This window comes from Drosophila virilis, chromosome 2 (assembly GCF_030788295.1).
Source record: "Drosophila virilis strain 15010-1051.87 chromosome 2, Dvir_AGI_RSII-ME, whole genome shotgun sequence".
In the NCBI taxonomy this organism is placed as follows: domain Eukaryota; kingdom Metazoa; phylum Arthropoda; class Insecta; order Diptera; family Drosophilidae; genus Drosophila; species Drosophila virilis.
Genome location: NC_091544.1, coordinates 32,480,226 through 32,503,210, shown reverse-complemented (window position 1 = coordinate 32,503,210; position 22,985 = coordinate 32,480,226). Strand labels below are relative to the sequence as shown.

General features: G+C 39.5%; 2 protein-coding genes across 9 annotated transcripts in view; one reads left to right on the top strand and one right to left on the bottom strand.

The window, feature by feature from the left end:
* The window catches only part of pum (pumilio), a 231,356-nt gene that overhangs the window by 79,031 nt on the left and 129,340 nt on the right, over positions 1-22,985 (top strand). The gene's annotated exons all lie outside the window — the stretch shown is intronic.
* Positions 10,417-12,285, bottom strand: LOC138910943 (uncharacterized). Its single transcript, XM_070207251.1, has 2 exons — positions 12,104-12,285; positions 10,417-11,847 (listed from the first exon to the last, which is right to left on the bottom strand). Exons 1-2 carry the CDS (start codon positions 12,187-12,189, stop codon positions 10,737-10,739), a joined length of 1,197 nt encoding a protein of 398 aa, XP_070063352.1. The 5' UTR covers positions 12,190-12,285; the 3' UTR covers positions 10,417-10,736.

The following is a 22,985-nucleotide window of genomic DNA, read 5'->3' as shown; positions in this document are numbered from 1 at the left end:
TGTCCTTCTCGTTTCCTGTGTTATTTATTTATTTGCTTTTCCAGTTTTCAAAAAGTGCAATTTACGTTTTTAATTTCATTTCATGTTCCATTTGTGTTTACTCCATTCTATTTGTAGAGCCAGTCGAAATTGTTGCTTCTGGTAATTTATCTGTCAAAAGTTGACATTATACTTTTATGCGAATAATAAATGTTGTAGTTATATTTGTTTTATTTATTTTGAGAGTGTAGTAAAATTATTTTAGCCAGCATTAAGGCTGATTGCTCTGTGCACTTTGAGGCAGTTTGATAGCAAGCAGCTTATTTCATTGAAGTTGTCACATGTGGATCTGCTGTAGATTTCATTTTAATTTAAAAAAAGCTTTTGGGGTGATTTGCAATGCATTTGATAAAATTAGGTATCATAGCAAGCATCTTTTAAGTTTCGTAGCATTGAGCTTAACTTCTTTTGCTCTCGGGAGAGCGAGATCATTACATTTTTATGTTTTTCAACGTTCTGGCAGTAAAATCTTTGATATAATAATAAATATCATACATGTGTCTTAGCATTCAGCTGCCTAATGTTATAGCACATATTATTTGTTAGTTTCGTAGCACTCAGACGTTAATTTATATTTTTAAGTTGACCTCCCCTGCATTTCATAGCAATTTGCTCAACTCTCAGTGATCATCATTTATGTTTTACAGCAGTCAGTTGCTAAATGTTCCACCTTTTATAGATTAGTTTCATAGCAGTCAGATTTTGATTACAATTTTTTTTTGTGTTGACAGGAAACTGTATTTCTTGCTATGAAACGCTTTGATTTCAGTAAAATCCCTAAACATATCATAGCAGTCAGCTGCTAAATTGTTTAGCATATTTCATTCAAGTTTAATTGCACTCAGGCTCTAATTAAATATATTTCAATTCATGTCCTAACTTCTACCATTTTCCATGACGACCTTTTGTTGTTTGCAAAATATTTCAATATATACCCGACAAGATGCAGAAGCAACAACAGCTGAGAACAAACTCATTGGCGGCCCAATACTGGGCTATGCGGAGGAGGCGCACGCTGCGTATGCGTAATGAAAAGCACATGGCAATGAATTAACAGTCGGCCAATGTGGAAGGAAGGAAGAAAGGACTGGGGTGCAAGGGGCCACTGACTGTGGTGCTATGTGATAGCCGGAATGAAGCCAGCTGTGGCATGCAACTATCTGCGTGTTTAAAGGCAAAATTTTTGTCGAAATAAAACCATAAAATGCTTGAAATGCCAAGCGAAAAATAGTTTTGACTGCTGTGCAGCGCGTGAGAGAGAGAGAGAGAGAAAGAGAGAGAGTGAGAGAGAGAAAGAGGGTGAGGGTGAGAGAAAGAGGGTGTCCTGTATGCGTTGTCAGCAAAGCGATGCCTGCCAGCATTCCTCGCAAAACTTCGCCGCCTGCCGCTGCATCCCGAAACCCTGTCCTGCTCTATCGGCACCGCCCTTCCCTTTGGCTTTATATAGACAAACACAATGCGATGGCATGCGCAATTTTCATAGCCGTAATGACGATGAAGGCAGTTGTATGTGTGTGTATCTCTGTGTGTGTTATCAAAGCGCAAACAATGTCCTGCAAAGTAGCAGGATGTGCATATGTCTCTCTATGCCGCGTGTGTCTATGTGTGTGTGTGTGTGGGTAGCAGTTGTTCAGCGTAAATTTTGCAGCTTTTGCATGCGCACCGTCGTGCGGAAGTGTTGATAAACCTCACAAAAAAAAAGTTCAAACTTTTTTTTGTTTAAAAATAGCAACAAAATCCAAATGAGCTTTATTTCGCGTTTGTTGCATAGAAAAGTTTTTCTCCATCCGACTCTCAACTGAGGTCGAGCTTAGCTACCGTCTGTTTGTCAAGTGCGGACAGTTTTCGGTTATTAGCTGGACAGGTAGATAAGTAACAGTAACAGAATTTGAGTAAACTAATTAGCTAAGGAGTTGTTGTCAATGGCAAATGATAATGTATACGAGTGTTGTGACTAGCTGGTATATATATATATATATTTGAATACTCTATATGATAATGAGCAGAAGGAAGGAAAGAAATCGAAATATTTTGTAATATTTTTAAGCTTTGCGAGAGTCAACATACGAATTATTGTTACTTAATTATATTAGGAAATGACAATGGAAAAGAATGAAAACGGCCACTTCTAGTAGTCGGACACTCATCATGGGCGGACATTTTCTCTAAAAAAAAGTTCATGAATTAGGCCATAGCCATTCCCGTCTTATTAGGCTGATGCTCTTCTTGAGCGAACAAAAACTACCCGACTTATCGATAATTTTCGTTCTTAAGGACATGTTATCATCAATGCTAAAAAAATCAACATTAAGTTGTGCATAAATATTTATGCAGGGCAAATTGTCGTATAGTTTACAGTGCTCTCTCGAAATACTCATTAGCGAGATGTAGTCACGGACTTTGCCCGTGGGACTTGCTTATGAAATTGATTAAATATTTTCGCTGTGCTCGTATTTAACCAAAAATTGTTTAAATATTTAAGCTGGAAACTGTAAACTGTGCGGATGCTTTGGCTAAAATGTTGTAGTCTGCACTTGACACAGTTACCCCGCCACGCCCTGCCGGAAGAGTGTATTTTCTGTGCTCCATAAACTATATCAACAACACACACACCGACACACACATACACACACATACACACACACACACCGACACCGACACACACACATATCATACAGCAGTTTTGTACTATCAGGGAAAACTTTTCAGTGCTTGCATATTTTCAATTTCTCTCGCTGTATGACAAAAGTTTTTCACACCAAGGACAAGTGTTCTCGGCGTTCAAGGAGCAACCTTTATGGCTGAGTCTCTGCGTGTGTGTGTGTGTGTGTGTGAGTGTCCGTGTTTTATTATGATATATGGTCAATAGGCACTCGAGAGAGAACCCACACAGGGCAGGGCCACTCGTGCCCGTGTGCTACCTATTGTCAAAGTGTATTGCAATATTCGAGTATAAAATGCATTTTATTTTATTTTTGTCTTGTTTCTATTTGTTTGCCAGCCCGTTTTACACTATTTTACGCCCAAACTTTCGTCCACACAATTTGCGTAAACAATACTTCAAGGCTTTTTAACCCTCTTTCCATGTGGTTTGGGTCTATGAAAGTGGATTGCGAAACAATTGCCATAGGTCAAGCGTCAACGTTTATGATATGCATTGACAGTGAATATGTAGATAGGGCGAGAGGGAGAGACAGGGTACAATCTGACAGTGATAAAGATGTTGACAGCTGGGAGCTTTGCCATTTTTAAAAATGTGTCAAATTTTGGGATGTTTTATTATTTTAAACTGAAAGTGCTGCAAATTCAGTTAGAAATTCTCGTGGGAGGGAACAAAGTATGATACATTTATTTGTAGATTTCAAATTTTATAAAAATGGGATTAGTCAGTAAATCACATTTGAACTGGTTCCATAGTGAACAAACTATGCTCGAATCAGTATTATTTAGTCGGAAAAAGCGACCCAAGTTGAACTGGAAATTCCTATTTATATTTTTGCGTGATTCGTAACTTAATCTCAAATATGTTGCTCAAAAAGCAGCTAAACCCGAATTAAACTCATTTTTATTTTAAAATTTCTTCTTAATCATTCAAAATTTGGTCTTAATCATTGGATTTATCAGTTGGGTTGATGTTAATCTTAAGCTGAGTTCAAATTCAGATCGCAGCTTCTCTATGCTAATATATTCGAAATGCACTAATTGCAGAAGAGCAAGCATTTATAATTGTAAATGTTATTGATTTATTAACATTTTAAAAATGTTGTCGTGAATTGTGTAACTCATCGGTGAAATATATTTCAAATCAGATTCACCTTCCAACAGGTTCACAATCTGCTTTAAGCTTGTTTATTAACACGTTTCCTTGCGTTTCAAACCTGCAATAACTATAACATAAATCGTTTGTGTTTCATAATCTCTGTATGCAAAACTTCTGGAGTAACTTAATGTGCTACTCGTATACTCTGTATATGTCAGCCGTAAATCACCTTTTCAGCAGGTTCAAAATCTGCTCTAAGCATGTTCATTAGCACTTTTGATTGCGTTTCAAAGTTGTAAGCCAATAACTAGACCACATATCATTTTAATTGCTTTATTTCCGGATATTTTGCAATTCTTTGCCTTGCTGCATTTCAATTTGTAAAATTGCGCTACGCAGTGTCACATTCAAAGTGCTTTGCCCTGGGAATACGCAACAATAAGTTGCAAATGGCCAACAGAATAAGTTGCCACATTGCGTTGACTGCTGTCTAATGCATCATGCGTGCATGTATTTGTGCGTGCTTGTGTGTGTATGTGTGGCACCCACATTTTTCTTCATCATAACTGTCAAAAACCGACAAAACCCATGGCACACAATTACAAAACATAAACAGAAAAGTTGTAATCACAGCTGTCCAATCCGACGAACCGAAAGACCCGCCGGAACACACACGCAGACAAACACACACCCACACACACACACACACACAGGCTCATACACTCCCTGCCGGCTCTGACTTTTGTTTGGGATAATCAGAAAACTGCCAGAGCCAAGCAAAACGAATGATGACGAACAACAACCGCAAAGATGACAACCAGGCGGGCGACGCACTGCATCATTCAGTGTTACGCATTTTATTTCATGCTTTCCGGGCCAACAGACGTTGCCCGTCATCATCATTATCGTCATCGTCGTCCTCATCGTCGGCGTCATTCGTATGGCAAAATCTCATCAACGTCAGTTGGTGGCTAGGCGACTCGGACAGCTTTCAAAGCTTGTGCCATATTGTTGCATGCACTCATTCGTTTTAATTGTTTCAAATGTCAACTGAAATTTAGATCTAATTGAAACTAGCGCAAGTTACACCAACAGCAGCTGCATCAGCAGTCATTCGCAGCAGTCATTAGCAGCTGCAGCAACTTCTACCCGACTCAATATCCATCGTATCTTTACTATTTTATTTAACCCATCCACACTGGGCAACAGAAGAGTGATATATTATAATAATTATCTTCATAATTTAGAGAATACGCTTATTTTTTTCCAGGCATATTGCTCAGATTTTCAACACTGCCATTTGCCAGATTTTCAACAGTTATATATAGTTCCGTGGAAGTATTCGCTTTGAGTATTTTAAGATTCATTGTGTCTTTTACAATACAGTTTATATGAAAATGTTATAGGACTTAAGTGCATTTACAAAGTGTTTTTCAACACTGTAGCATTTTTGAATTACTTTATTCTTTCTCCGCTTAACAGTTATACCACACTGACAAGTATTTATTGAAATTTATTTTATTTTGTAAAGGATTTGAACTAAACATATTTTTCTTTTTATTTTTTGTCTAGTTTAACAATATATAATTAAAAAACATGCTCCTTTAAAACACTGGAATAAGCATTGTTCTTTGTAAAAGTGTTCTACAACACTAAACAAAAATGTCTTTTAATTAATTCCGTTTTATATATTTAACATGTAGTTTTTTATGTAGCATATGTAACCTTTTAAAGTCTCCTCCTCCTACTGAAAGTTTAATTTTAATGAAAATAGTCAGAGTTGTCAGCTGCATCTAAGTGTTGTATAATTATGCAAGTGTGTGTATTTGTATGTGTTAGTTAAGCTCATTTCTGTGGCGATGACAACGATACTCAACATCAACCACATCATCGTCCGCATGTGACACACAAATGTAATTTCACTTAATTGTCGCAAATAGACGCAAGAATTTGTTATTTTTTTTACACAATGCACTTGAGACCGCAGCAAAAAAAAAAAACGAAAACAATAACAACCCCCCAGCCACGCCCTTATGTGCCTCACAGAGGCGGAACGGGGGCGTGGGTGTGATTAGTGGCTCACATTTGCGAGGCTTGGCCCAATTTCATGGCATTTAATTAGCATTTTGTAATACATTCGTAATACCCGCGAGTATTTTGACTTGTTCTGGCTGTCCTTGTTGTTGTTGTTGTGGTTGTTGTTGCAGCAGTTGTACTTTTAATTTTAATTAAATTGCTCAGTTGTCCAGCGGCGGTTGGGCTGACGAGTGCATGACAACGACGCCGCAGAGCACTTAAACCCTGGTCTGGGGCTCATATTATGCAAATGCTCTTCGGTCTAATCGTTTGGGGCCACGAACACACCCCCAATGCATATGCTAAATGGTTAAGGCCAAAATGTATCTTTTACAACGAACTTTGAGTGCGCTTTATGCAGCATATAAGACATAAAAATTAAACTGGATAAAACGATTATTTAACTGGCAAAGTGCAGCCAAATCTAATTTCAGTTGATGATACTTTCTTCATCAACAGACGCAAATAATCGAGAATATATTCGATTACATTAAAATTGCATAGTAATACAAATTTGTCGGTCATTTGTTGAATAGATAACCGATAACTCTTATATATATAAAATATATATAATAGGATTTTTATGGATTAAATTTCACTCAGGATGTTTTTATAAAACTTTTTTTGAAGTTTTCCTAATTTTTTAATGAGTTTTACAAGACTGAGTTTTTTTCTTTGTTTATCAACTGAACTACATTATCGGTATCATAAAACCCCCTTTGTGCAAATGCATTCTGTGTCTATTAAAATTAAATTTTGCTCGATTTTGTTTTTTCTTTCACAGTGCTTAGAAAAGAATTTCTTTCTTCTGAGAGTTACGCAACACTAAACCGTTTCTTTACTTGTTTAATCATAGCATAAAAGTTCTTTCATATTTGTTTTTCTGCACTCTCTAAAGTAGGCTCTCAGTCTCTCCACTTGAGCTTCTTACTCGAAAGGCATTTGTTTCTTTAATTCTCCTTTGTGTCGCATACCCCCAATTATTTTGTGTTCTCTAAAGCGTCAAACGCTCTTTAATCACATTTCGAGCTGAATCATTTCGAGGCTTCGCAATGACAAGCAATTAAAGAGTATCTGAAGTGTGTTCTTAATTTGAAGGCACACGTTATCGCCGCTCTTCTTCATACAGCTCTTGTTCTCTTGTGTATCGTAAATAAATGTTATTGTTGCATCTGGCTCTTAGCTAAGTGCCACATTTCAACACCTCGAACAATAAGGCCCAGTTTGTCGTTATCTGCGCTACGAAACGGACATGGAACACACTTAACCCATTTTTGCGCCAGGCAACAATAAGCGGGGGCGTGTCCTGGGGAATCGATGGGCCCCCAGATGATGACCAGGTTGAAAAGAAATGAGAGAGTGTGAGAATGAGTGTGGGGGGGGTGTAGAGCTCTAGATATATGCGTATAAATAATGACTCGAGCGTTGAGTTGATGATGACTGTGCGGCTTTTCTGGTTGCCCCACGTGGCAGCAACAATCCAGTCACCACCCGCAGCAACCCTCATTCGCCATTTAATTGCCACAAATTAATTAAATTAATGAATTGTTTGCCATTGCAATTCTTATGCTAGCCACAGAGCCCGATGGCATTTTCTTATCATTCTCTAACAAAATTAGGCGAAGAAGGCGTGGCAGACTAAAGAATCCTCCCCCCTTCCCTTCTCGAAAGACAAATGATGTGCGGTGCGTCGAAATTGCAGTGATAATGTCCTATTTATTTATTCATCTCATTTATTGTTGTCCTTGAGAGTGGCGATAAAAAGAAAAAACATAGGAACCACAGCTGGAAATTCATTTTTGTATTGCGAATACATAAAATTATATAAATGAGAATATACAAATATAAACATATATATATGGATATATGTACAGTGTCACATCTTTTATGGGACTTATAAAGTTGGGTTAGAATTATACATAAAGGAAATTGTGCATTTCAATTTCCATTAATGGTTTTTCTCTTCGCATATTATGGCACTTTTATTAAACAAAGGCCAGAATGTAATGGCAACGATAAACGTCTCACTTAACCGGATAATTTGTACATATATAAATATAAAGGTCGATACTTTTTACTGTGCAAGTATTTCTTTCCCTTAAATGCAGCTTAGTTGTCAATTTTTTTAGCTGTAAACTCAATTGTTGCTACTTACTTGTTTAAGTGTTGTTGTGTTGTTAAAGTGCTGCCAATGTTAATGAAGTCATTTTAAGATCGAAATAAAGTACTGCCAGCTTGGCTTAAAATTGTACTGAACAAAGTGCAATCAGTGCAGCCAGCCTATGGCATTCTTAAAAAGTGCTGTCAATATGTGCAGAGTGTTACCAAGGAATAATCTTAAAAATCTGTTGAAAGATAGACATTTGTAAAGGAAAGTTATTTTGCCCAGGGTCAGGGTTTTAGTGCTGAATAAACTGCTGACAGTGATGCCAATTTATGTAATTTATATGATTTATATGATTAGCCAGTGTAGCCAGCTTGCGTATTAGCTACTAAAAAAAACTTGTTGACGCATCTATGATATTAATTTTCAAAGCGGTGACACAAACTAAGCTGTTGAGTACATATTTTTTAAATATACTTTGAATGCTCAAGTTCGTATGGATTAAATCTGTTAAAATATCATCATAAATCCATATTAAAAATCCGGCAATCCAAGTCCAGCCCAAACAGACACACATTCATTTCAAAATAGCTCGTAGATCATCTGGAAATAATCATTTATGTTCCGACCATATAAAACAACCATATATCGAGGGCTTTACATATGCGAAAATTCTCTCATTTCCGTTGTAAATCAAATGAATTGCAAACGGGTCAGCTATGCGCCCACATATATGCACAAGGAGGAATTCTGTGCAGCCTTTAACGTGCTTGCTTTGCCTCTGGCTACGCTCGGCGTACCACTTGTTGCCTGTTGTCGCGGCACGTTGACGCCATCTGGCGGCCATAATAAACGTTTGCATGGAGCCAGAGAAATTGTGTCCTCTCTCCTTGCCGCCCCTCTAAACAATAAATGTCATTTGGTTGACACATCAACACTTTATGTGTCGCCTTGCCAGATGCCACGCCCATACCAGAGCCCAAAGCCTTGCCAGACAGGCAATTTGCCGCCCCTCTCACGCCCACTGCACCCCTCTCTCTCTTTCTCATTCTCTCGAATACGCAGTTATACAAATGAAAATCTTGCACGCTTTTAATATCGCCTGAAAGTATGCAGCAAATGTTTGACATAACAGAGCAATAGAAAATAGAGAGAAAGAGAGAGAGATACAGATAAAGAGAGACAGAGAAAAGCAGAGAAATAAAGAAAGAGAATGGGGCGTTTTGTATGACACATTTTTATGAGAAAGAGCGCGATGTAGTAAAAATTATTGCCAAAAACGAAAATAAAGGATGAGCCCGTGGACATAAACAAGCGCCCCCCCCTAAAATCCAACTCCGAGTGCAGTGGTAACCCCCTCCTATTACCCTGTCTCCCCTCCACCTAATGCCTGCTCGTCACTCATTTGGAATTTTGTGCGTAATTTATATTTTGGCTGCTGTGCAGAGTGACGTCAGCTCTGGGCTTCGGGCTGGGGGTTGAAGTTCTTGCATTAGGTTTCCTTTGCTAGTCTTGGCTCCTGATACTGTGGCGCGTCTTGGCCGGGCGTATGGCTTTGCTGCTTTGTAGTTTATGGCTTCAATTTGCCCAAATGAGTCGTTAATTTTGACTTTTCATGTGACACCCGCCGCCACAGCCAATCCCTCTCCTAGAGCAGTACGCACCAGAATCCTGACCGGCGACCCTTGCCGAGTCAGTTTTCCAGCCACTTTTATTGTAATTTTGTGGCCTTTAATTGAATTTTATTAGCATTTGTACTATTATTTGCTCTCGCTTTTCCTCTCTTTCTCTCGCTCACATTTAATCGTATACTTTATTTCCCAAGAAACTTCGGGTTTCCACTCCTTTATATACTTGCCCTGGCCCGGATAGCAGGGTCGGCCCATTAATGCTTTGTTTGTGGATGAGCAATTCCGGGGCTAGAGACTAGATGAAAAAGGCATCATGGAATTGTTTCTCGTAATTACTATGATTATTTAAGTGCTACGCTCCTGAAATATTTTCCATTTAATTTGACTAACTTTTCTATTATAACTTTTATCTCTTTACAGGTAAGTGATTGCGAATGAAAATTGATATTGCGTAGAGGGCTAATAGTGAACTAAGGGAAAACAGCCCTAAAATATCTCCTTAAGTGTGGGTAAGAAATTTGTGTAGTTGACTCAACTTTATAGATTAAAGAATGTTGACAAAAACTATATAAGATTCCCTAATAAGATAAACCAGTTACTTTAAGCAAATAAAGTAATCTACCTTACTATTTGCTATTCGTGCCCATTTAACTGAAAGACAGTTTTTTCAGCATAGATGGCAACTCTGTTCTGAAAAAATCTAGCTTTGCAGGGTTTTGAAATACTGTGTTCACAAAAAAAGGTGGCGACTCTGGATAACTGTCTGTCAATGTTGTGTATTGCTTACCAAGTCCAAGCCAAGCTTTCTTTTTGCTGCTCGCTAAAAACAGTTGGCAACTCTAGTAAGCAGCATTCTCTTGAAGTGTTGGGAAATGCTTCAAAAATAAGACTAACCTCAAAATGCGATTTGAAAGTTAACAAATTTCTATTCTATATTAGATCTTTGCTACAAAAACATCAAAACATAACATTGTTAATATTTAATACTAACGTAAGAGTTGAAGTTTAACTGCAGATTGGCTCAAAAAAGTATGCTAACAGTTAATAACTAGACAGCTGCTTATCATAATCCTATATAGTCTCCATATATCCTCTCATAGTGATATATAGTCTACATGTTTTATGTCTAAGTACGATATCTTTTCGCCTTTATGCGATTCTTGCGTTTCTTGCGCGTTGTCAACTTGATGTAGCGCACTTTTCCGGCACTTCTTTCAGTGCTGCCCATGCCCGAACCCGTTTCGTTGGGTCTTCGCTGTCGACGTGCTCTCGAAAGTGTGGGCGTGGCTTTTGTAGGTCGCGCATAGCTACTGAAAGCGGTGGGCTTGGATTGCCAGCCAGCGTGGACAGGGTAGCCAGTGTGACCAGTGTGGCCAGCGTAGCCAGTGTTGCCATATTCGTTATACATGCTGCCATAGTGCGTCGCAAAGGCGTTGCCACCCACATCATTGAGAAACTCGTCTACACTGGATACGGAACTGAGCGCGTTATTGTGTCCGCTAAATGCCGCCGCGCTGTCATCCTCATTCTCATCCTGGTTCTCGCCTAGTTCCACCCAGGCTTTGGCTGCTTCCAGGTATGGTTCCTGGTACTCATCGAACTGCTCCTCGCTGCTCTGCTGCTGCTGCGGTTTGCCGCGCAGTTTGCTCACAAAGTTTACCTTCTTGCGTTTGCGCTGGCTGCCGCCAAATTGAGACAGATATTCGCGCTGCAGTGCAGCCATAAAGTTCTCATTGAGCAGCTCGTTATTTTCCAGTTCCGGTTCCGGCTCTGACTCCGGCTCCTGCTCCGGCTCTAGTTCCAGTTGCTGCTCCAAGCGCTGCTTCTGCGCGGCTGTAATCGCCGCGAACAGCTGCTGCAGCAGTTGCTGCTGTTGCCGTGTGGAGCTGCTGTTAAGCTTAACTGTGGTCGTCGTCGGCGCTGGTGTCGCTGCCGCCTCTACCTGCTGCTGATTGTAGCTATCGAAGAGCGCGGGTCCATAGTTGGGCGTCAGCGTGGGCATGGGCATGGGCATGGCCACAGGCGTGGCCAATAGCTGCCTTAGACTGGGCGCCATGCTCCCGCTGCCGCTCGCCGTTGTCGTGTAGCCCAGCAGCGAGACATGCGGCTTGCCCATTGGCGCCGACACTGGCCTCAGCAGCTGAGGGGGTGGCAGTGGGTGTGGCAAGTGTTTGTAGACCTTGTGAAAATGCGTGTGCTGACGCACAACATCCGGCATGTGCAGACGTATGTGGACCCTGGGCAAGAAGATTTAGTGACACAGCAATTTATTTGCACAACCGTGTCCTTATGCTCTGTTCACAAAGTGAAAAACGGGCGTATTGGCTATGTTTATTTTATTGGCAGTTCAAAATCAACTGGTATGCGGCTACAGTTTGAGAGTCATTCGTACAATAATCAAGAGAACTCTGAGCGTTTTTGCACACTGTGAACAGAGCATGGCGCTGTCGTCTCCACCCGACTGTGAGACTGTTGTTGTCACTTGTGGCTTACCTTTCGCCGCTGCTGGCCGCGGCTGCATCCGTCTTTAGCCTGGCCCAAATGAGCCACAATATAGCAATCGATATGCGTGCGGACATGGCGAATGGCGCCTTATCCTGCTGCTGCTGAAGCTGCTGGTGCGGCGTTTATCCTGGCGTTCGGATGCGTTTAAAGCTGGACAACTTCTGGCAGAGGCCGCTGCGTTGGCTCCTACTTTTATTGGCTCGCGCGAGTTGGTAAAATAAAAAGAAGAAAAACGGAAATATGGTGAAAGAAAAACAAACTACGCACAGATCACATTTCGCTATAGAGTGGGTGTTGCAGGGGCCTTGGTAAGGGAGGGGGTTGGGGGCAGATAGGATTGTGTGGCAGCTGTCTCACCTCACGTTTCCAGCTGCTGCACTTTTGTGTGAACGCAATTTTCCATTTTACTTTGGAGCGCTCGCATACGCGGCATCAACTTTTTTCCTTCTCCTTTATACTTTGTGTCATTCGATAGCTTTGAGCGAGTCCCCCTTCTCCATCTACCCGCCGTCGCGGCCGACGCACCTGAGTAACCCCTCAAAAGCCATTGAAAACGCATGCGTAACGTTTTCAATTTCATTTTCAAAGTACAATATTTTTCTGTTTTTCGCTCTTGCTTCATATTTTTTCTATATCTCTTGGGTGTTGCATTTCGATTCGCTCAGCTTACGCATCGGTGGATGCCATAAAAGTTAATAAACCCAGATCCCAGCTCCCAGTTCCCAGTTCCCAGAGACAAGCCCAGACCAAAGACCTTGACAATAATGGCGAATGGCAGTCTAGCAGATAGTAGAAGAAGAAATATCACGTATGAACAAACCGATTGGGAAAATATGAAAGGGAATAATATAAGGCAGGAATGAGAATGAGGCGTGTGGGGACCTTTGTGGAGTGGAGACCTATTCGAGAAACTGTTTTTGAATAATAATAATATAAGTAAAGACTTGCGCCGGGGAAATATGTACTGATTAATTCTAGCTAGTATATTTTTAAGATTAATCCAATGCAAGATCAAACAAATAAGCTGTTATATTATCCTCCCGCTCTTTAACTTCTTTTCCTCTTACACACTTCCCTCACAACTTTCCTCGAAATACTTGGAATATTTTTATAAACTTTAATTGGCATAACGGTTCTTAAGCTCTTGGCCCCACACACAACTTTTTTGGGCAGACCTACATAACCTTGGCTAAGTGCCAAAAAAAAAAAAATAATGGCTTGAAAACAGCCAAAATAAAAAATGAAATAAAAATAAGGGAAACACGAAATTGTATGCGGTTTTCCGAGTCACTAAACAGTAAAATGTAGGGGAAAAAGAGTGAATTCGGGGTGGGGGTGGAATCGTCTGTAAGCGACGCATTTCTGGCAACACCCGCGATAAGGAAACGTCTGTCTAAGGTTGAAAAGTAACAAAAAGTAATGCGACGAAAGCGCAATGAAAGTGTTTTTGCCAAGGATAACCACAGGAAATGTTGAGTTGAACTTTAAAGATGCCGTTGCAATTGAAATGGAGTGGAAAAGGGCTTTCCCAGGGATGGAACTGCTAAAGAAATTGTCTGGCAAAAGGTGAAAAAGCTTGAAAACTAAACGTTCAATGGTTTTTTGCACTTATATCACGATGATGATGATTATGATGATAATGCTAAAGCTGTAATGATCATAATAATAATAATGATAATAATGATAATAATGCGTGAAAAAGATGGTTTTGAAAGCAGCAGAAGAAGCCGAACATACACCGTTAAATGCCAGCTTGTTGCGCTGCCTCAGCTTCTTCTACTTATTTTTTTATTTTTATTTTCGCTGCAAGCAGCTTACCAGACGTGACGCGAAGCAGATAAACGAAAAGGAGAAGGCATGGGATGGGGTAGGAAGAGGAAAGAGTTTGAGCAAATGTGCTTTGGCCAGATGGTAGCGCGAGTGTGAAGGCAGAAGCGTAAAGATTAACAAGTCATGATTATTAGAGCTCATGTTGCCAAGGAGAGAAGGAGTCAAGGAAGAAGAAACAGCAGCAGCGGCAGCAGCAGCAGCAGCAGAGGAAACAGCGGGACACTGGTAAAGAGGCATACAAATGGGCGGGGAGAGGTAGCAAAGTGTGTTGAAAATGATTATAAAGTTACGAGCATGCCGTTGTTGATTGGCTGCCTACCTCAGGCTGACCTTTAATTTCAAGTGGTTTTCCGGACAACATGTCTACCTGGTCACGTCAACATGTATGTATGCATGTTGCGTGCACAACATTTGACCCGCACAACAACAACAAATACAGTTTGTGGCTCTTGGCTTGTTTCTCACACAGCAGCAGCAGCAACAGCAGCAGCGCGGGAGGAGAAGCTGGAGGCGAGCGAGCGACACGCAACATTTGCAGTTTCGTTGGCAACATGAGCAATTGCAACATCTCACGCTATACGCACATGTAAGTGCATGTTGTCAACATGTTGCCAACCTGACCTTGGCCTAGGCAGTGATCACAAGCACGCTCTCTCGCTCGATTGCTCGCTCGCTCTGTCAACATGTTGCCTGGGCAACTAGTTCAAGCTCATGCTAATGACTCTTCTTCAAGTGTTGTTGCTATTGTCGCTCTCTTTGCTCTGGGTCATTGTCTTGTGCTCTGTCTCTGTGTGTGAGTGTGTGTGTGTATCGACTCTCACGTAAAGCTTGTGTTTGTTGTTGTTTTACATTTAAGTTTTTGTTGTTTTCTTTTTGTTTTGCAAACTCATTGCTTGTTGTCGCCCCGTCTCGCTCTGTTGTTGTTTCGTTACGCATTTGCGTTTAGTTTTAATTGTTGTTTATGTTAGCATTTGGCTTTTTACCATTATTTTAAACGCTTTTATTGCGCCTCATCATCATCGCAATGGCTAATGTTAATGGTAATGTCGTTGGTAATGGTCATCATCAGTTACGCCCCTGGGTCATTGGCATCTGCCGGCCAGTTGGTTGCTTGCTTAAGTCTCTTTCACACACACACTCTCTACATTTCTCTTCCCCCGCTTCCACACTCTCTCTTTTACACTGTCTTCGCATACGCCCTTTAATTGCAATCGTGAAAGCCAAACGCGCTGCCTAGTCGTCGTATTACCTAACAAATGTGTAGAATAGTTGTTAATACCCTTAGCCAATTGTTAAACGGGTACACTGCATGTCATATGCAGGTTGTGATTTTTATGTAGTGAACTTCACTCTATAAGATGTTCACTTTTGTTTGTATTTGGCCAAGCACAGGGTATCTTAGAGTCGTGCAAATCTAGCTTTTTGTGTCTTGTCAGAGCTGTTGGCCTAAGATTGTATTAGTTTTAAAAGTATCACACATCCGGTTAAGTACAGGGTATTATTAGGTCAGTCTGCATATTTCATTATTGTTTATTCGTCGCTTTTCTCAGTCATATAGGGTATCTCATAGTCGCGCACACTGCACACATACTTTCTATTTTATTATTTTGATGATGTCACGTTGGGTGTAGCTGACAATGTTTCCTATGGCTTCCTGTCTTTGCCAACTTGTTGCTATTGTTCTTGTACTTGTTGCTGTTGTTGCTGTTGTTGTTGTTGTTGCTGCTGTTGTTATATTGTGTTACATTTGTGTAGTTGTTGTTGCTGTTATTCTGTCATGTCCGGCGGCAAAAGTTTGTTCGCCTCTCTTTTGTTGCTGGCCAATTATTTTGAACAGGCCATTGAGAAAATGCCTACAAAATTCTTCGGGGCCTATAAGTAGTTTCTGTTGTTGTTATCGTTGTTTTTCTTGTTCTTGTTGTTGTTGTCATTGTCGAGTTATTAGCCATCATTAAGAGAATTCCGTTATGTATCAGCATTTAACAGTAATATAACAACATCCATTTCTCTTGTGTCGTCTCATTTGTAGCACAGTTTTTGCTCTTCAAGCAAATCCAGTTTTTTTTCTTCTTCTCCTTCCCCTTGTTCATTTTTCTTCTTTTTGCTGTTTGTCTAACAAACAATTTGCATAAACGATGAGTGCAGAAAAACTGGATGAAAAAATTTTAACAAGTTGCACTTGCCGTTGGATGAACAGTTAAAAAAAAAGGAGAAAAAAAAGAAATAGAACAAAGTCTTGCCAGTTGAATAATTACAATCGATAACAGTCAATTATGCAGTTCTAGTTTATGGCAGAGTGACCAGATATTTTTCTAATATTAAATGAATTCTGTGGTGAATTCTTGGTAAACAAATCGTTTAAATGAATAAAAGTGTTTTTGGGTGAATTATTTTGGATACAAAATGGCGAAGAATGAACATAATATTGCTGCCTACGAATTTGAACTAATGACAAGTTTTATTTTGCAAATTTGCAACTAGTGACGCTGCATTTTTGAATCTGTTTTATACTTAGTATATAAATCATAAGCTCAGATTTATTCTGCATGCTGTCCTCAACTATTCGTAACATATTTTCAAATGTTCAAATGTTTTCATGTTACATTTTCTTGGTTCCATCCGTCCAAGTTCAAGCTCTTTTCAAGCTCCATGCCCAACTTTCACCTCCTTTGACAACTGTGGCATCTACACGTTTGGCTTGCAACTTTGCAACTCTTTCCAACTGGAGTTGCAACTGCCACAAGTTGGTTCTATTTTTTTTTTTTTTTTTGCGCTTCCTGGTTGGCAGCACCGCTGAGATTTGCAATGCCAAACAGGCATTTGCCAGACATGATCTCCATAAATACATTCAAATGCTCGTATATCTCTGGGACGGGTTGTCTTTTTAGAGGCTCTCGAGTTCTTTAAATGATGTCAGCTAACAAGATTTTTGTTTCTTTTTCTGCGTTTTTTTGTTTCTCCTGAGAGATTCTGGTTTTTCCATGGCTTGAATTTTCTTTTTGTGTCTTGGTTTCGCCAAGCCACACACACAAGAGTTTTTATGCGCGTACCATTCCTCACGTTCCCCGTCGCCCAACAACTATTATTTCGATTAGCATTTTAATTGGCGATTATTAATATCGCTTTGATTTGATTTGCCTTTTGCCATTTAATGTGGCAAGTTCATTGAACGAATAAAGAAATCATTGGCAATTTAATAAATGACGCAGCCCCCCCGCTTCTCTGCCCCGCTGTCCGACTGTTTCGTCTCCCTTTGTTTTGACCGCACTCTAATGAGTGCCCAAAGTTGATTCGATTCGTTTCGTCTCGTCTGATCCAACGAGAACCGGGTCCGGCGTTGAGCGTGCCGCTAATGTGTATTTGATTAATTTAATTAATAATATAAAAATTTATGAATATCTATCATAGAAATTGTACTAATGGCTCCGCTCAAACAAAGAAAAGGCTATTCATTTCTCCACGCAGCCAGACACATATTTATAAGAGTATTAAACTGTTGACAAAATCTATTGTCATGACCTCATCATGGAGAAGAATAGAATATGTTTTAGGCCGGAGAAATGTGTATTTGTATGTCGATTTATACACGACGACAATGACGTCAGTCATGGCATAATTTCTTTTTATAAATAAATTATTATGTGTGACTATTTTGATTAAACACGAGGAGCTTATTATAGTTAGCTGTTGAGAGTTGGAGAATGTGTCTATAAACTAAATTGAAAGGAAAATAAAAGAAATTATTAAACGAAATTAAGTGAAATTCTTAATTCTTAAATTTACTCTTGTATCTCTATGATACATTTAAAAAATTTCCAGAGATATATTTCTTGAAATTCTTCGTCCGGTTATCAAATCGTTTTTCTCAAAGAAGTTTCAGGGTTTTTTTTTCTCAACATTCTGAGCTACTTTTATAATACTTGAATGATATATTCCTTACAAATTTAAGATTCTTTTATAATAAAATTAAAATTCGTAGTCTCTTATTTTAGGGAGTTTTCAGGCGTTTCTCCTCAACATTTTCGTAATATTCCACAATTAAACAAGTCTGTCACCTCAAAAAATGTTGACGGTTTTCTTCTCCACATTCTTCGACCATGTATATGTTTATCACTTTATTAATTTCCAATTCTTTTCAACTCGTTTTTCCTCCTCATTTTCATCTCACAATCTCTCGACTTGGATTGTGCTTTGCATTTTTGCATTTCTGTTCGCAGTTGCCGTTCAATGATTGCCCCATTAACGCGCCATGTTCCTAATAGACGTCGACATTATTTCCGAGGCATTTCCACAAAACACGTGCAAATTTGCATTCAACAAACTAACCCGAACAAAACCAGACATTGGCGCGACGCTTAAATGTTAACCCATTATGGCCCCTCGGCTGTCGCGTCGGTTTGATCAAATTTGACGCTCATGAGTTGTCAACGTCGTCGCACATTTTCCACTCGGTTGCGCCTTGCGGCGTGGACAAAAGTCACATTAGATGAGTTTCAAGCGATATCGTAATGAGGCAAGAATATTTATTTACTTATACACTGGTTATTCAAAAGAGGGTCCATGGAATTGGTAAAGACTTTCAGTTAAGTTTTAAGAGTGACAAGTTTTTCTAGGTTTTACTGAAGGACAGAGTTATAAAATGGAAAAACATATAAAATAAATGCATTTCTGTGCACGATTTGTTATCTTGGAACAACATGGAATTGAAACAAGCTGATTCCAATTGATAATTGATTTTGGAACGTTACAAAAAAGGTTTTGTCTTGAAATGAAATGAAAATTGGGTGCACTCAAGGGAAATGAAACACGTTCTATGACTGTGGAATATAAAAAAGCTATTTTGTTGAAATACGGTAAAATAAAATAAGAGATAAACAATTATCACATCAAATTGTTGTGGAACAAATGAAATGCGAAACAAATATGTTAGCAAAACGGAACAGAGTGGAAATAAAACACTAATTTATATATCAGCTAGGTAGAAATAAATTGAGAAAAACACATTATTATACGGCTTCAAGACTTTTCGCCAAGCGGAAACATTGGAATTGCAAAGAGTATACGAAATGTTCATCAAACCCAGGGTCTTACCCCCTTGCTGTTCTTTTATGTTAATTCCTGAATAATGACTGCGAATGAAGCCGCGTTAGATCTTTGATAACAAGTGCGACTAAAGACTGTGGAGAGAAGATATTTATAGGCAGCATTTGTAATTATTCAGCACATCAATCAAATTATGGCGTGAAAATGCTCGCAAATAATTGGAGCCTGAAGAGGCTAAAAACCAGTTTCGTGGCGAGTCAATTCTCATCAGCTCTTGATTTGTCACCTCGATACACACATTACTCTGGTCACACAGTCTCATGCTATTTTTCACACCTCATCACTGCTCTCTTTTTTCTATGTACCTTTTATTTGTTTTAACATTTTTTTTTTTTTTTTTTTTTTTTTTGCCAGTGCCGTTTGTCGGCAAAGTTTTTTTGATATCATGAGCGTGGCTAGCGCATGGCTGTGGGCCAAGGAGGAGCAGAAGAGGAGACTAGGGTCCACAAGTGTCACCGCATAAAAGTAGAATCCAGTGTGCGCTGCCCTTCGCTCATCATGTCCAGCACACTTTAGTGTGAGAACGTGAATGTGTCTGGACATGGAACCTTTGGGGAACCCCCTTCAGGCACCCCCTTGACAACTTCTCTGTGCTGTGTCATTCACACTGAGTCGGCGGCGGCGGCTTTTTGGATTTTTTCTCTCCGTTTTTTTTTTTTTTTTTTTTTGGCGTGTGTGTTTGTGAGTTTTTAGCAAACTCATTTATGTAGTTTTCGCTACTTGTTTACTTAAAGTTCAAGTCGAGTGTTGTTTTTACAAATTGTTAGACATGTGTGTGCTGTCTCTGTGTGTTTGGTGTGTGTGCGTGGGTGTGTCTGTGTGTGTTTGGTGTGTGTTACCCAAAAGCAGACAGGAAATAGGCGACCTGGGCAGACAGCATTCGCAGTCGCATCCACTGTCACAATCACAATCACAAAATTTTGCTCACTCTTCTCCGTTTTTGCAACTTTGATGATGTTGACCTTAGTTTGAGTTCTCTTCGTCTCCTCTCTTTTTTGTTGGTCTCTGGTTGGTTTTCCAACTGGATTACCGGAGAGTTTTGTAATTAAAGTTGAAGCAAGTGCCTAGGTCTGCACTTGCATAGAGAATTAGTTGTGAATTAGTTACTTCTTACAGTATATTATTAATTTAGTACAGAACTTGCATAGGCTTCTATATGCAATGAAAGCAAGTACATATTAATACGTAATTAGAAACAATTCGCTGTTAATCTCCAGCTTCTACATGGGTCAAGTGCTGCCAACTTGATGACAAACTTGTTATTCTAGTTCTGCATGCCTGTTAACAGGAACACTCCAAGAGATTGATGCCAAAAGCTTTTCTTTTTGGTGCTGCCTATACTGTCATTTGTTTGGTGCAGCCAACTTTCTTAAATAAACAGCTTAGTTGTAAAATCTTTTGATGCTACCATTTTTATAGTCTTAATCGAATCACTTTTTAAAAAAATTGCTTTGGCGTTGCATTTTGCAAGTGTGCTGTTTTGGTGCTGCCTACTTTTTTTTGGAAAAGTGCTGCCATTTCAAAATAAAAACCCTGTCAACTGTTTAAAAATTTCCCAATCGGTTCATTTCGTTTGGTGCTATTTTAGTGCCGCCAACTTGTTATAAAAAGTAATAAAAATCAACATTCAACTCGAATTTTCTTGTGCTAGATACAAAATGTAACTTCTTAGATAATTCTGTGCAGCCAATTTCACTTCTTCTTTTTTGGTGCTGCTAACTTGTTCTATAAGTCTAACTCTAAATGTATTTAATTAACATAAAATAATGTAGTAAAGTGTCCCAGTTTTTTTTCACAATTTAACACTATTTCGAGTCGCCCAGCGTTAGGAGTGCAGAGACTACCCCAAAAGGGTATATACTCTTTTTGCTTTCTGCTTAATCATATCAAATACAATTATAAAACTATTAAAAGCAAATCTCAGCTGCCAGTCGCTGCAGTCGGAGAGTCGGTTAGTCACTTTGTCACGCTGTCAGCTGCACGCAGCGGGCGAACAAATGAAAGACATTGCCCAAAACTCAAACCCGCCCCCCTTCGGCCCTTGCTGCTGCTGCTGCTGTGCTGTGTTTTTCCATTAAGCTGGTCATCAGACGTTACAAATTAATTACATTCGCAGTGTGCTGTACAGCTCGCTGTTCCATTCCATTCCGTTCCGTTCCGGGTTCTGTACGCTTCATTAAAACTAAAAAATGCAATTACATATAACGCCTGGGGGTATGCACTGGAGCGGGAGCAGGAAGCCGGGGGCGGGAGGAAGAGTGGCGGAGGTTGGCAAAAAGCGACGACGTCAGCGTCAGCCTTGCGCTTAATTTGCTGCCAGGCTATCGAAGCTGGGCGTGGCATTAGATTTGGCCAAGAAATCAGAAGGGGCAACAGGGCGAAGACAGGGCTGGAAGAGGGTAGTATGGATGGAGTCAAGGGAGTGTGCGTGTGTGTGTGTGTGTGTGTAACCACCTACTGAGAGCAGGGATAATTCGGCTTAAAAATGGCAATGAGATTGTGCGACACATTTTTAATTTAATTTGCGGCTAGTTAGCGGGGACATACTTATGTGGAAAAGGGGTATGATATTTGGTGCGGGGAGGTAACTTTCTGGCATCTGTAATGAAAAGAAACATGTATGAGTCAAGGAAACGGATTTGGTAATTTATATATATGGAAATCAAGAACAAGTTTCATCTTGAGTTGCTTAAGTCTTATCCCAAAGTAGGAAAGCAAAGACAAAGCTGGGATTTTCTCATGTTATAAAGAAAATCGAGGTATCAATTTATCACAGAGGGTCGAAACCAAGATAAATAAAAAGATAAAGTTAAGATCTGCTCATATTGAGAAAATCGAAATATCACAAATGACTCAAGATAGCTGGATAGATATGTTTTGTACTCCTATAAGTAAAAAACATTAGCGTAAAGTTATAAATAGCTTTAAATGTATTCCAGAATGTAGAAGAAAAGAAAGTTAGGATTTCCTCGAGAAAATGCAGAAAACACAATTTTATAATGATATTTATCTTTATCTTTGTTAACATCCTTCCCAGGTTCATTATTTTCTTATCATACTTCATATTTGAATAATCAATTTTCTTGACCTCTAGTAGAGATAATAGGAAAATCTGTGGATAATTTGCATTAATTATATATGAAAGTGTACTTAAATTCGTATACACTATTTCCTAGCTATTCTTCTTTTTATATCGTCCTAAACAACTTTCTCAACTTTATATAGCTGTAAAAATGAACTTGGTTGAAGACATTTTTTTCTATATTAAAAAATTAAGAGAAATAGTTAATGGAGTTTATTTCAAGTGAAAGGGTATTAATATTCGCATATATATATATTTTCTTCTTGATTTTTCTGCATTATATTTTATCTAAAGCCATTTTCTGCAGCGCTATTAAAAATTGTAGTAAGAGACGGTGCTTATTGACTTGGCTGAATTCAACCGAAAGGATAATACTTAAAAAAAAAAAGGTCATTTAATGTTCGTATATTCTAGATAGTTCTTAATTATATTACATATTTAACAACCTTCTTGACCCCTAATAAAATTGGACTGCAACAATTTGAAATCGTTTTCGCAACCGTCAGTCGCAGTTGCCTCCGCTCTCTCTCCCCCTCTCGCCTCTCTATTCACTCTGTTTGCCCCGCTTGGCAGCTGCTGCTCCTCTGGCTGCATCTCCATCCGTTCAACTGCAACAGTCTGCAAATTGAAAGAAAATAACTAGCTCTGTCGCTCAGTGCGGGAATATGTTCCCCGTTGGCTCTTTGGATGACGCAGCTCCTGGCCCTGTTGCAGATAAGACAAGATGACAGCTTCTGACGTCGGCGTCTCGTCCGATGCCGGCAAAGTGACGACACTTGTGGCCCCTGCCTCGAACCCTTAAACCGTGAGCGTAACCGTATCCCCCTGCGCGTTGCCTGCCTGTTGCGCCGGCTC